Source organism: Atractosteus spatula, chromosome 9, assembly GCF_055471065.1.
Source record: "Atractosteus spatula isolate fAtrSpa1 chromosome 9, fAtrSpa1.hap1, whole genome shotgun sequence".
Taxonomy (NCBI): domain Eukaryota; kingdom Metazoa; phylum Chordata; class Actinopteri; order Semionotiformes; family Lepisosteidae; genus Atractosteus; species Atractosteus spatula.
The window spans coordinates 27,952,490-27,965,945 of record NC_142714.1 but is presented as its reverse complement, the minus strand read 5'-3'; the positions used below and the strand labels follow the sequence as shown (position 1 = coordinate 27,965,945).

Here is a 13,456-nt window from a genome sequence, read left to right as displayed (position 1 = left end):
AAGCATTGAATATAATTAAGTAAGCGTTAAACCACAGAGGAAAACATAAAACTGGCATAAGGAAGCTAGGAAGTATCAATTGCACAGTAGGTCAACTAATGACAGTGCCCTGAGTAAAGAGCGAGGGAAGTATTTAAAGAAAACTGGAACTAATAATTAAATAATAAATTAATTAGCCGCCCACTGGGAAATCATGTTCTAAAAGCTTAGGGAGGTGTGCTGTCCCGCGTCACATGTATGTGGGTCTAATCACCAGTGCTTGCTCAGGTATGACATTTTCATTTTTAATTTTGAGAGCTGCATGATGGCACCATGAGAAACAAATTGTGCAAAACCTGGGCACTTTTATAATCCTGGAAGCTTTGAGGAAGAAAGGGAAGTTCCAAGCACAATGAGACCCAAATCTTTATTATAAGCAGTGTGGCAGTGCATCAGAAGGGACTGGCCATCACCACTGACTGGACCACAACCCAGAGAGTTGGATTGTGTGAATGCTGTGGTGCTTCCACTCAATACTAGGTACAGTATTCTAAACCTAGATTGATGTGGCAAGGTCTGCTACCCAGGTATGAGGAAGAAGGCTCAGAAATTTACATCAAGATTTCAGTCATCAATAGACACAAAGGATGTATGGGAGAGGCACAACCAAACCCCAGTGTGCCCTGGGCTCACAACTTAGTAAGAGTTCTTAAAGCACATGAAAAAAATTGAATGGGAAAGTTCCAGCACCAAAGTCTGCCCAAGAGTCCAAAAGTCCAAACAAAGGAGCCAGTGAGCACATACTGACCAAGAGGTCAAGCTACACAGGCCCATGCAATCCAGCAGCAGGGACGAAGTGACTGAGGTCCAGCGTCTATTTAAAGTGCAGAGCTTGCAGCAGCTAAAGGATTATAATATGCTCTATTGAACCTTCTGCAGTTTGAAAAATGTTACTCTAAATCAGAACTGTCACTGACAGCAAAATGCGGAGCTAGAAAACTGCATCAAGAGTGTATTTAATTGACCTATGAGTTGAGAGATAATATGCATTCCAAAGTCAGCTGCATTTAAGCCAGGCAGAGAGTGAAATAGTATAAGAAACCGAAAGAAGTTAGCAAAAGGAGCTGGAAAAGTCTCAAGGCTGCAGTCACACCCTACAGTCAGAGCTGGAAAATGACCAGAAAAACCTAGTCTTTCTCTCTGAGCTCCAGTCAAGGTTTTTAGTGTAGAGGTGAAACATCCACAGTACCAGCTCTGCCAAGTAGTTGTTAAAAGGAAACAGTTAGAGGATAAGTCATCTCAACAGAAGGCCTGCTAAAGACTAGCCAGAAGAAAGAAAATGTAAAACTGAAGGAGATGCTTCAGGTAGAAGAAGAAATTGATAAACAAATGAACCAAGTCCAATTTTTTTTCCTAGATTGTCTGAAGCCACTGAAGTACTGGAACCTGCTGAAAAGGAATACATAGAGCAATCGAATTCTGTCCAGGCTGCTGTCCAAGGGTTCTGTGGAACAACAGCTGAGGCAGTGGCAGTGGATGATGATATTTTCAGATGATTTTCCCTCAGATTTCCATTGACACAAAATGACTGGACTTAGGCATTTAAACAGAAAGCACAGGATGAACAAGAAGTTGCTCAGAACCCAAGAGCCTCCAGAGTGCTAGAGGCACATAACAATGTGCCCTGGCCTGAGCCTCAAGAGGAGGAGGTAGACAAAGTGCATTGTTTTTCGTACTGGAACCTCAAGCCAAGGATGGGGTCTGTCACACTCTCTGTTCAATTTAAAGTTAATCAGGTGAGGAAGGGAGAACAATGTTTTCAAAACAAGTTTAGATTATAAAATTGTATTTCTTATCTTAAGAAATATTTATTATCTGAAACTAAGTCAGAAGAAACCTTTTTTTATTTTGGATTAACCAGGACCCTTACTACCCAAGATGATGTACAATAGATGACCTACAGAGAGTTATTATTGTCCCATTCCTAATAAATTCTATATATATAAAATATACATAAAATTCTAAATATAAATATAGATAAATTCTATATATAAATGATATAATTCTATATACAGTATGTGCACACACACAGACTTGAGACTTAAATGACTTAATTGATTCCTCATGATCAAACAGGATTTATTGGAACCTATCTGAAGATGTACATTTCGCTGTCTCCTTTCTGTACATTACCCACACTGTCTCATTCACTTCATTGATTTCTTTAGATGCTTTCTTTAGATGCCTTGTACGGAATAATTGTATGGAATGGGACTATCTTTGTTTAAAACATGTTTTTATGGACTGAGGTCATTAAAATGACAAATTATTGGCTAAGGTGCTTTCAGGCACCAAGTGCCCTTCACATTTGCCTGACTCTAGGGGAACTCAACAGGGGTATTCTCTCTCCATTCTGCTCTTTGTGGAATGTGGTAGCCTCTGCGTGAGCACTTTGATAATCTCATACTTTTGTCCATATCATCACATTTTATACTGATGAAATCTTATTATTGTTTGAGGCACTTAATTTTTAATTGGTCACTTCTATGATTACCTGCCCAGATTATTTTTAGTTTTTTGCATTTTCAAAGCGAAATATGACTACATACCAATGCTCTAGCATTTTAAATATTCTGGCCTTGCAGTCTACCCAACCTTACACATGACAGTGTCAACTAAATTTATTACCATACTTTGGTAAAAAAAATCAAGCTAGACCTAAATAGATAAACGCAACCTCCAAATTCACTGCATGAATGAATTTGTATCATAAAAATGAATACACTCCCCACATTTTTTTTTCAAATAAAAAATTCCACTCCCTCTCCCTACATACAGTATTAGAACAAATTGAACCCAGTAACCTTAAAACTCTGTGGAAGGGGAAGCAGAGAACTCCGAGACATTGCACTATGAGATATCTTTGTTTGAATTTATGTACCAAACTTCAAGCTCTACCACTGGTAATTTTTATTGCACCCAGTCAATTTGGTTTTATGTTGATGGTCCTTCTTCATGGTATCAAATAGAAAAAAGTAGTCTTTCCTTACTGATTAAAGTCATAATGCTACCCTTATGCCTGGTGGCTGTGTCTTCACATTTCCCTTGTGGTCTGATCTGGGAATTGACACTCTGGCAGGTGTCAGGAAAAATATCTATCTTTGAACATTATATAATCTCCAGGCACTCTAATTTACTTGGTTCATCTTTCTTTTTTCACTTCTCTGTGCTAGGTAATTCATGCTTATTGTATTCCCTGGTGCACAGATCTTCTTTTTCACCCCTTGCATACAATACTGTGCAAAAGGCAGAACAACTCTATACTTACTTATCAAGATCCTCATATAAACCACTTGTTGATTAGTGCTTACTGGAACGGGGACAACAAATGATAAATGAAAAACTTTCCCTGGATATGATTCAGAATAATTTTAAATTAGCCTCTAAATATCCTGACCATCAATTGATTCATTTTAAATATATACACATGGTGTAGGAGTGTTCACATTTGTCTGTGTTTTGGGGATGCTAAATCAACTCTTTCTTCTTTTTTAGGAGAAACATCCTTTGTTCTCTGGATTTTTTTAAAGGATGACTGAATGAGAGAATGTTAGTGCCACAGAAGTAGATTTCACCGACTGGTTTTACTACTGATAAGATGATGGCACACAGCACTCAGCTTTTACTTACCCCTCTCTTTCTTGATTTTGTGCACAATGAGCTCTGCATTGATTTGTTCCACTCAGCTCAGATGTTTGATGCTAGGAAACCTAACAAACATAACACTGCTACTTTCAATACCCAGACGTATGAGAGCACTACTTAAAATTTGTGATTGGTAACTGGCCAGCTGTGAGGGAGAGCCAGCAGTATCATTAATTTAAAAAGAATTTCAACAGCTCTTGTAACACACTGAAGAAAGAGCAAAAGTGCACTGTTTATGCATATTCAGTCTCCACTGAAAAGAATGTACAGCAGAGCAACAACTCACATCAATGCCTCCCTTCGATTCATGCGGAGACCACATTTGAAAGTTCCAGACAAGTCACTCTGCATGTGGGTATATGTCATAACTGGCTTGGCAGGCTGTGTCATGAGTCAGAGGAAGAGCTCTGCTGTTGCTGGGTTCTAGCTTTATGGACTGCACTGCACATGATGTTCTGGCAATAAACAGACACACATCACCAGACATCTGCCATAGAGTCTACCTCCATATAATCAATTCCTCATTTATTATGCTTAACCCAGAGCTGGAGCTCCTACCCCACAGAAAGTAGCCAAAGGACCACATACCATTTATTTGATATTGTGGTAGACCATGAACATCTTTGCCTTTTACACTGCAAATCCGAATAGCCAGAGTAAGCCCCAATAACACAACCTCAAACCCAGAACTCTAGAGCTGTAAGGCAGCTATTCTAACTGCACACTACTGTGCCACTCAGCTGTATTAAATAATTTGAAAATGTACAGTATAACCAGGTTTCTTCCACCAAGCATATCTTTTTGCATATCAAAACAAATCCTCATATTTTTATATGTCCCACTGTACAGATAAACACAACTTGCTTTTGTCTTATTAAATACTGTAAATAGGTGAAATACAACAACCTTGATAAATCCAACACCGAGAACATATCAGAAGAACAGATACACAAAACATGTAGGTCATGTCTGTCAGGAAGGTTTCAAATACCATGGTTTCGAAAGAAAAAAACAAATAAATTTTCAAGTAACTTCGATGCATCATTTAAAGATTCTGAGGTTTGCGCAATTGTTTTGTAAGAACAGTGATTTACACTAACCTCTAAAGCAAAGTGTTGCTAAGTAGTTCATAATTTTCCCCACAGGAAAATTACTTTATTCTGGTTTTAAATTATTTACACTATATTAAATAGATTTGTTCATTATATCATTTAATAAGCAGTTGTGTGAGCCCAATATTTTATCAGTAACTCCATTACTGCATAACTACTGGAATTGTACATCCTTGCCAATTATAATATGAACACAAGGAACACAATGCAGGATTCTGAGAAAGAAAGCTCAGATATATTAGATTATAAGATTGAAGAGCATTTGGGCAAATGTAATCTTTTGTGAGTAAGCAAAAACATTTGAAATTGCTACATACAGTATTTTGTATACATTTTCTGCATACAGGCATGTCAAAGTCTAGAAAAAACCGTCCCTGTGCCATTTAAATTATTAAAAATGTTTTCAGCTGAATAAAATAAAATAAAATGAAATATATAAGAAACACTGGATTCTCACCGATTAATTCTTTGCCTTTCCTTTTAGAATATTTAAAAAATAAATCTCTCTGGATCAGAATACAATAAGATTTCTCATAGAACAAGAAGATATCTCATCCATGCCAGGCTGAAAGCCAATCCTCACAAACCAGCTCTCCCGTCAATTTTTCTTTCCAACGCCCATTCTCTGGAGAACAAACTGGACTATCTAAGATTACAACTGGCGACTCAGCGTGAGATGAAGGAGTGCTATGCCCTTATTCTTACGGAGACATGGCTAAACGACAATATCTTAGACACGGCCATTCACTGAGGCAAACTGACCTCCTTCCGAGCAGACAGGATAGCCACAGTGACTAGTAAGTCTCATGGAGGAGGTCTGTGTGTTTATATAAACAGAAAGTGGTGCACTAATACTGCAGTAGATTCCAATCACTGTTCATCACTAGTAGAATTTATGATGGTGAAGTGTCAGCCCTTTTATTTACCAAGGGGGTTTACTACTGTTACGATTGTAGCCGTGTACATCCTGCCCAGAGCCAACTCAATAGAGGCACTGTCCTTTACGGGGCCATCAGCGATTTACAAACTGCTCACCCTGACTGTGTTATTGTTTGCCAGCGACTTCAACCACAGGGATCTTAAGACAGTCCTCCCTAAATTCTACCTATATGTTAACTTTGCAACCAGAGGGGCGAACATACTGAATTTGGTTTATACAAATATCCACGATGCATACAAGGCTGCCCCCCGCCCCCACCTGGGCTACTCTGACCACATTTCTGTGATGCTTATTCCAACATACAGACCAATGCTCAAATGTTCCAAACTGGTTTTGAAACAGATCAGGGTATGGCCAGAGGTAGCCACCTCAGCATTACAGGACTGCTTTGAGCACACAGACTGGAATATGTTCAGCAAGGCCACTATCTATGAAAACCATTTCAATCTAGAGAAGTATGCAGAAACTATGTCTAGCTACATCAACAAGTGCATAGATGATGTCACTGTCTCTAAATCTATTATCACACAGGCCAACCAGAAGCCATGGCCGAGGTTCGCGCACTGCTAAGAACTCGCAATGCAGCATTTAGATCAGGTGACAAGGAAGCCCTTAGGACTGTGAGGGTCAACTTGTCTCATGCCATCAGGGAGACAAAGCGTAACTACACACGGAAGATTCACGGTCACTTCTTGGACACCAGAGACACACGACGCATGTGGCAGGGTATCTAGGCCATTAGTGACTACAGGACTACTCCAGGCGCCTGAGTGACGGAGATGTCTCCCTTCTGGATGCGCTGAATAACTTCTATGCATGAAACACTAAATACACTGCCTGCAAGAAAGACCTTACCTCCTCCTGATGATCAGGTGCTTTGCCTGTTCGCAGCTGATGTGAGAAAGACACTACCAAAAGTTAACCCACGTAAGGCTGCTGGACCTAACAATATACCTGGTCACATGCTCAAGGAATGTGCAGCACAGTTAGCTGATGTTTTTACAGACATTTTTAATATCTCCCTGTGCCAGGCAGTCATCCCTGTATGTTTCAAGACCACCACGATTATACCAGTGCCGAAGAAGACTACTGTGTCCTGTCTCAATGACATGGTCATAGTCACGGGCCATATTAAGTCCAGACTCCCCACCTCTCTGGACCCCCTCCAGTTTGCGTATCGTCCCAACTGGTCTACCGATGATGCCGTATCCCTCACCCTTCACCTTGCTCTGTCCCATCTGGATAAGAGACACTTAAGTAAGAAAGCTGTTCATTGACTTCAGTTCAGCATTAAACACAGTCATCCCCCAGAAATTGACAGAAAAACTGTTGCTGAATCTCAACACCTCCCTCTGCAACTGTTTTCTGGACTTCGACTGAGAAGGGCAAACCTCCTCACCCCATACTATCCACATTCTATAGAGGTACCATCGAGAGCAAACTGCATCTCGGACCGCAAGTCCCTGCAACGAATTGTCAGTACGGCAGCAAAAATCATTGGAACTTCCCTTCTGTCTATTCAGGACATCTACCACAAACGCTGCACACATAAAGCCTCCAGCATTGTGGACGATCCCTCCCACCCCTCCTGCAACCTCTTTGCTCTCCTACCATGTGATAGAAAAAAATCGCAGTATACAGGCCAGCTCCACCAGACTCCGTAACAGCTTTTTTCCCCACAGTGTACGTGCACTGTGTTTAGCAGTGCAGTCATGAGTCATTAGCGTGAACAGGAGCGGGCTGGGTACACAGCCCTGGTTCAGTATAGTGGTACTTACCATTTCAGTGAGAGGGGTGAGCCTGTTTAGTTGAGCAAAGACTTGCAATGTCAGGGACAAGGGCAGTGAGCTTCAAACCCAGATCTTGGCTCAGCATCCATTTTGTTGAGGTATTTTGTCTTGATTGCAGTGAGAGCAACAAAGGTAGGTAGTAGCAAAAGACATCAAAAATCACACAGCCTTTTTAATGAGAGTGCTGGGTATTCACTCTGTCTTTGGATCCAGAAATCCAACACTGACTGTTATTTCAATTCCAACATCAACAGTAAAGTGGTTTCTCATCCATTCAGGTGCGGCCTCAACTGGAAAATACTCTGAGAACTGTTCTTTCAATAACAAGAGTTGCACTGTAATCACATCACGAACAGCAGCATCAAGTGCCACACCATATGTGTGCAGATAGTCATCCAAAGTTGGGAAAGCAGAGACATCACTTGCGTTGATTTTATTAACAAAAAGCTGCAGCTTTTTCTTCATAGCAGTGATCTTGTCAGACACGTCAAAAATTATTAAAGAAAGCTCCTGCAGTCCCATATTCAGCTCATTCAAATATGTGAATATATCAGCCAGGTAGCCTAATTTTACCAGCCACACTGGATCATCAAGTAGACTTGCCAAGGGAGATTGCTGGTCATGCAAAAACATCTGTAGCTCAGATTGCAGTTCAAAGAGCCTCATGAGCACTTTCCCCCTTGATAACCATCTCACTTCAGTATGTAGCAAAAGCTGCACAGGTTCGCTGCCCATTTCATTACAAAGCACACTGAACAGATGTGAATTCATTGGTCGAGCCTTGATAGAATTCACAACCTTGACAGAAGAGTCTAACACATTGTACCACCTTGTAGCCATTTTCCAACGCTTGCCAACACTAGCAGGTTTAGCAGCAGAGCTAGTGTCGGTGGCCGATGTATAATCCTCCTTGTTCTCAACCGGTGTGCGTGATCTATCAGAGCTGGCATCTTTACTCTTGGTGTCTATTCCTTTCATTCACGACATAATCCTTGATTTTTGCGAGGTATTCATTTTAGATCAATTGTTCTGTTGGCAAATGTGGCGCTGTTGGATAAATTTTTTCGTCATTTCCCTTTAAAAGGCAGTCAGGTGTCCGTCTCAGAAGTTAAAAGAAGTTTTTATTTCATGAGCATGGGATTGAAACGGTGATGCTCGGTGTATTTTTCTCAAACTAATCTAGAACAGTCTTTAAATATCCACTCCTTAGTTTTTTTTAATGTTTGTTGAAGATAACTTTTTTTAAATACAATTGGTCACTTACATTCGTAGCACGCATTCCATTCCATTGTCGTTCAGGGGCATCTCAGGTATCACCAGTCAAAGAAAAATTTTATTATGAGCAAAGCCTGCTGTTCATGCACACCGAATGAAACATTAAAGTAACATGACACTTGGCAAGAGAGTCAGCAGTCTGTAAGCAGCGTATCAGTTAACCGTGGCTTCGGTGTTCCATGTTTGAGTGGTCATTTTGTGAGCTTTTTGTCACACTATCGCAATTGAGAGGTTTTTAAATATGAGTAAAAAACGTGACACAGAGCCTAGGTCTAAAGAGAAATGGAAACGCAAATACAGAAAGTATGACGACAGTTTCTTGAATTTCGGTTTCAGGTTCACAATTGTGGACACTGAAGGCTGTCCTCAGTGTGTTGTCTGCCTTAAAGTGTTGGCTGCTGAGAGCATGCTCCCCAATATATTGAAACATCATTTGGAAACTGTTTACAGCTTACACAGATTAGTAAGCCTTGTGAGTATTTTTCGTTAAATGAAGTTAAATGAATGAACAGAAAGCTGCTTTTTCTAACCAAACTACAGTCCCCAGCAAAGTTCTTCTTTCATCATACAAAGTTGTGTACCAAGTAGCGCAATGCAAAAAACCTCATACTATTGGAGTACCAAGGAATAAGCAACAGAGCTCTGTGAGTTCTGCTTCCCTTTGCAATATCCTGCCTTTGTGAAGCTAGGTTTTCAGCACTTGCGGTTATCAAATCCAAGTTCAGATCAAGAGTCAATGTTTAGAAGGAGATGCACGTTACCATTTCAAAAATACTACCCAGGTTAATTATGTTAACATAATTTAGGCAACAAGCCCACCTACCCATTAAGAGGCACAAACAAAAATACATTGTTTTTAAAAAAAACATTGATGTTGAATTTTTACTTTTATTTGCATTTTACAAAAGTGTTGACTATTTTTAAATTTTTTCAAATAGTTTTCACATTCAGATAATTTCAATAAACTGTGATTCTCCGTTCTTTGCACCAGGTAAGCTCTTGCTGATTTGCCATATAACATGGCAGAATTAACTGTTCGTCCACCTCTACATTAGGTGCTCACCCACTGCCTGTAGTCTTTTAATCTTATCCTGAAGGTTAGTTAATCATGTGCAACAGCTTATTCAGTTTTCTTTGAATAAGACTGAAACTATTTTAATTTTCAAAGTACAACAAAATGTATATTTTAAAAGTAGGATTTAATAAATGGACTGTTTTCCATCTTTGAGTTTTGAAAATCAAAAGTAATAATCAGAAAAGGTTCAACTAGTAAAGCGAGAAATCAAACAAATCTCACAGATTTATCACATTACACATTACATTCTTGGCACCACGGAAAAGCTACTACATTGTATAAAAAAGGCTAAAATGACCTTGGTATTTTTTCCCTAAAATAACTAAATCGGTCACCATATAAAGTTCAGCCAAGTACACATGAGAAGAAATTGCATTTAAAAGAAAAAAAAAGTTAATCTTTTATAGCACATTACATTTTTGTACATTGCTATAGTAACAGAAAAAATATCACTTCAGAGACACATCATATTGTATGTCTGTTACTAGAACATTATTCTGTAATATTGTATTCACTACCACTTACTGTAATTTATCGTACATTGCTGTACCTGCCCTACAGTAATGTAAACTTTTGCACTGTTTGATCAAATTTATACTTGCTAGATATTGTATTTCCATGTCCGTATAACGCATTGAATTGTATACAGTTCTCGTAACATGTTGTGATTACAGAACAGAAAGAAAAAAATAAATAATAGGAATACAGGAAAATCAAATGAATTAAGCAAACATTCCCCTCGACTTTTTCACAACTTTTGCAAAGCTTCGCACACAGTCCTGAGAATAATTATTTTCCAACTGACTTTCAGACATGTGCGTTAAACATTTCTGTTTATATTGCCATGTCTACTTTTGTTTATCTTGCATTACAAAATTGAAGAAATCGGACATTTTCATGACCTTGTAAACGAAGAGTTTTTATAAGAAAATATACAAACGAGATGAAGGCATTTGGCCATTAGGAGGTAAATCTGTGGAAGATCTCATCCGTTTTCCTGAAAGACGTCAAGGTGTCAGCCTTCAGACCCCCAGAACATTTAGTTAAGAAATGCCTCATGATCCTCCTTTTAAATTTCTCGTTGTTTCATCTCGGTGTCATCTGCTTCACTGTATTCTGATTGTTTCTGAAGCAGTCAATTGGGTTGATTTTATCAGTGCATTTGATATTATAAATCCTATTTTTTTTCTGTTTGAATAAAGTTATCAGAAGGTAGTTGTCTACGCTCACATGTTGGAAGGCATTAATCATGTCATTTAACAAGCTTAATTCCGCTGCTTTGGAGCTTTGTGTGTACAGTATATTTCGCCTGTGCACCTAAAAATCAATTCCTCAAATCTGTCACCCCTCTATACACCTTACTACCTTCGGTTAAATTTTAAAACCTCCACTCAGATATGTTTCAGTACTCATCTCTACCCATCACACGTTATTTAATAATATATTGACTTTGCTTCATTTATTAATTTGTAAAGCAACAACCTTTAGTTTTGTTAGCCCCTGTCATCTCACCATTTTTATAAAGAACATCCCCACGAACAAGAACCAAATAGTACTTATTTTCAAGGCTTTCGACAAAAGTTAAACTGATGTGGTAAATGTTCGTTATCATGGACTCTTTATGGTCTCTTTAATTTCCATAAAATCATTTCTTTGAACGTAAACAGTATGAAATGTACCAGCACAAATTCCACAGATTGGGTTTACGGATACGAGGCTCTAACGCAGATGAAATCTATGCTTTTTCTAGTTAAAAAAAAGCAATGGGTTGATTTATTAATGCATTGCATGCAGCCATTAGCCTTATGCACAAAAGCCACCGTAGTAGACTAGTTTTTGAAACGAAAGAGCGACTCAGACACGTAACAATTTTAAAGCCCATTTACTCACCCGAGCCGAAGATCTCTGCCCACGGCTTTGAGGAAGATGTACCACCAGCAAGAGAACAAAATATAAAAAAATGTAATATATGAAATGTCTGGAAAACATTGCTTGCATATTGTTTATAGAAACTAACTTCATATGTAAGCTTCTCTTAAATTTTGCGCTTTTCTTAAATAATACAAACGACCCTGTTAAAGTTTGATTTAAAGTTACAATGTAACCATCAGAATCCTCAGACGTTTGTTTTAATTTATATATGTTTGTTGTATACACTGTCACTTAGGAGCAGGTTTTTTGAAATTCATGGTCTGAGCGATTAATTCTATCCCAGAGCCGTGAAGCAACAACCCTCGCAGGAGCTACAGGTTGTGGCTGAAATTCTATTCGGATCCATTTAAGACCTATGGGAGGTGGGCGAAGCCGAATCACTGACACGACTTTAGACCAATGGCGTTTCAGGGTCCTCTAACCGTTCCTTTTCGTTCAACGGCGAGTGAGAAGAGAGGGCATTATTGGCTAACCGGATTGTATTTTAAATTCACGCCACCTTTATTTTTATCAATATTGCAAAGTTTAACTAAATTAAACTTGATCTTCCCTTCAGTTCCTCGAGCATTTTACTTCTTTCTAGCATTATTTGTAATGTTCGACTGGTGTGTTTCCGTTGAATGTTTTTCTTGTGTAGAAAAAGATAAAGAGTTTCTAAAAGTCTCTTTTACTGTTTTGTAACGAAGGTGATTTAATGCTTCCAAGTTTTAGCGCTGATTGGAATGGTATAGGTAGAAACTGGTATTGTCTCTAAGTTCCTGACCACTAAGGGAAGGGGTTCAAAGCACAGCAAGTAAGGTTAGAGGCTTGGTAACTGCACCAAAGGTAGAAATAATGTGAGTTACTCTACAGCACCACCATCAAGACCTCTCACCACAGTTACAATTGTAAACAAACACCCAATGTCAGGAGTTCTCATGTGCTCTGCTGGAGCTCAGCCTGTGTATTTGCAGGCTGGGGGTAGGGTGGGTGAAAGGGGCTGAGCAGCAGGAGTGGAAAAAGGCTGTAGTCCACCACAACCGTCTGGCATTACAACATCTTTTACCCTGTCTGCTGGCTTTGCACTTGCTTTGCGGTTTTCACGGTGGTTAAAAATTGAAAGGGTAAGCAGAACATTTTAAACATTGAAGACTGCAGCAATGAAGAGACCAATCTGGAGCTAGTGACCAATGAACATATACAATTTATCTTACACTGCTTCAATTCAATATGTTTAGTCACACATAGTTATTTAAGGACCTTTTCTTTACTGCCCATAAAATACTAGACTAAGTTGTAGGATTTACAAAAGTGTCTTACGCAATCCTAATGTCGGCGTGCTGAGGCTTGAGATTTTTTGTACAGCATAATTTTGTAGGATTGACTTTAGCATTCTCAGTTAGGATCTACAAAAAAGGTCTTAGTCTGCGGTGTGTTTCTGAATTTACATCTATCTCAAATTCACTATTCTATGATAGATTTCTGAATCTGTATAGTTTGCAATACTATAGAATTTTGGAGTTCATCAATAAAACAATTTTCACATATGTGCTGTGAAAACCTCCTTGAATGTTAAACATTTGTTGTTTTAGAAACATTTGGCAGACAAAACTGATGAGCAGAAAGGGTGGGCTAGTATACACAGTATACTTTATGGGCTACTTTCAAA

The 13,456-nt window shown here is 38.9% G+C and overlaps 1 protein-coding gene across 1 annotated transcript in view; it reads right to left on the bottom strand.

The window, feature by feature from the left end:
* The window catches only part of LOC148828483 (SPARC-related modular calcium-binding protein 1-like), a 105,558-nt gene extending 93,394 nt beyond the window's left edge, over positions 1-12,164 (bottom strand). The window contains exon 1 of the mRNA XM_088926037.1: positions 11,767-12,164. Coding sequence (XP_088782163.1) covers positions 11,767-11,898 — 132 coding nt within the window. The 5' untranslated portion in view covers positions 11,899-12,164. The remainder of the gene's footprint in view (positions 1-11,766) is intronic.
* Between the last annotated feature and the right edge of the window lie 1,292 nt (positions 12,165-13,456).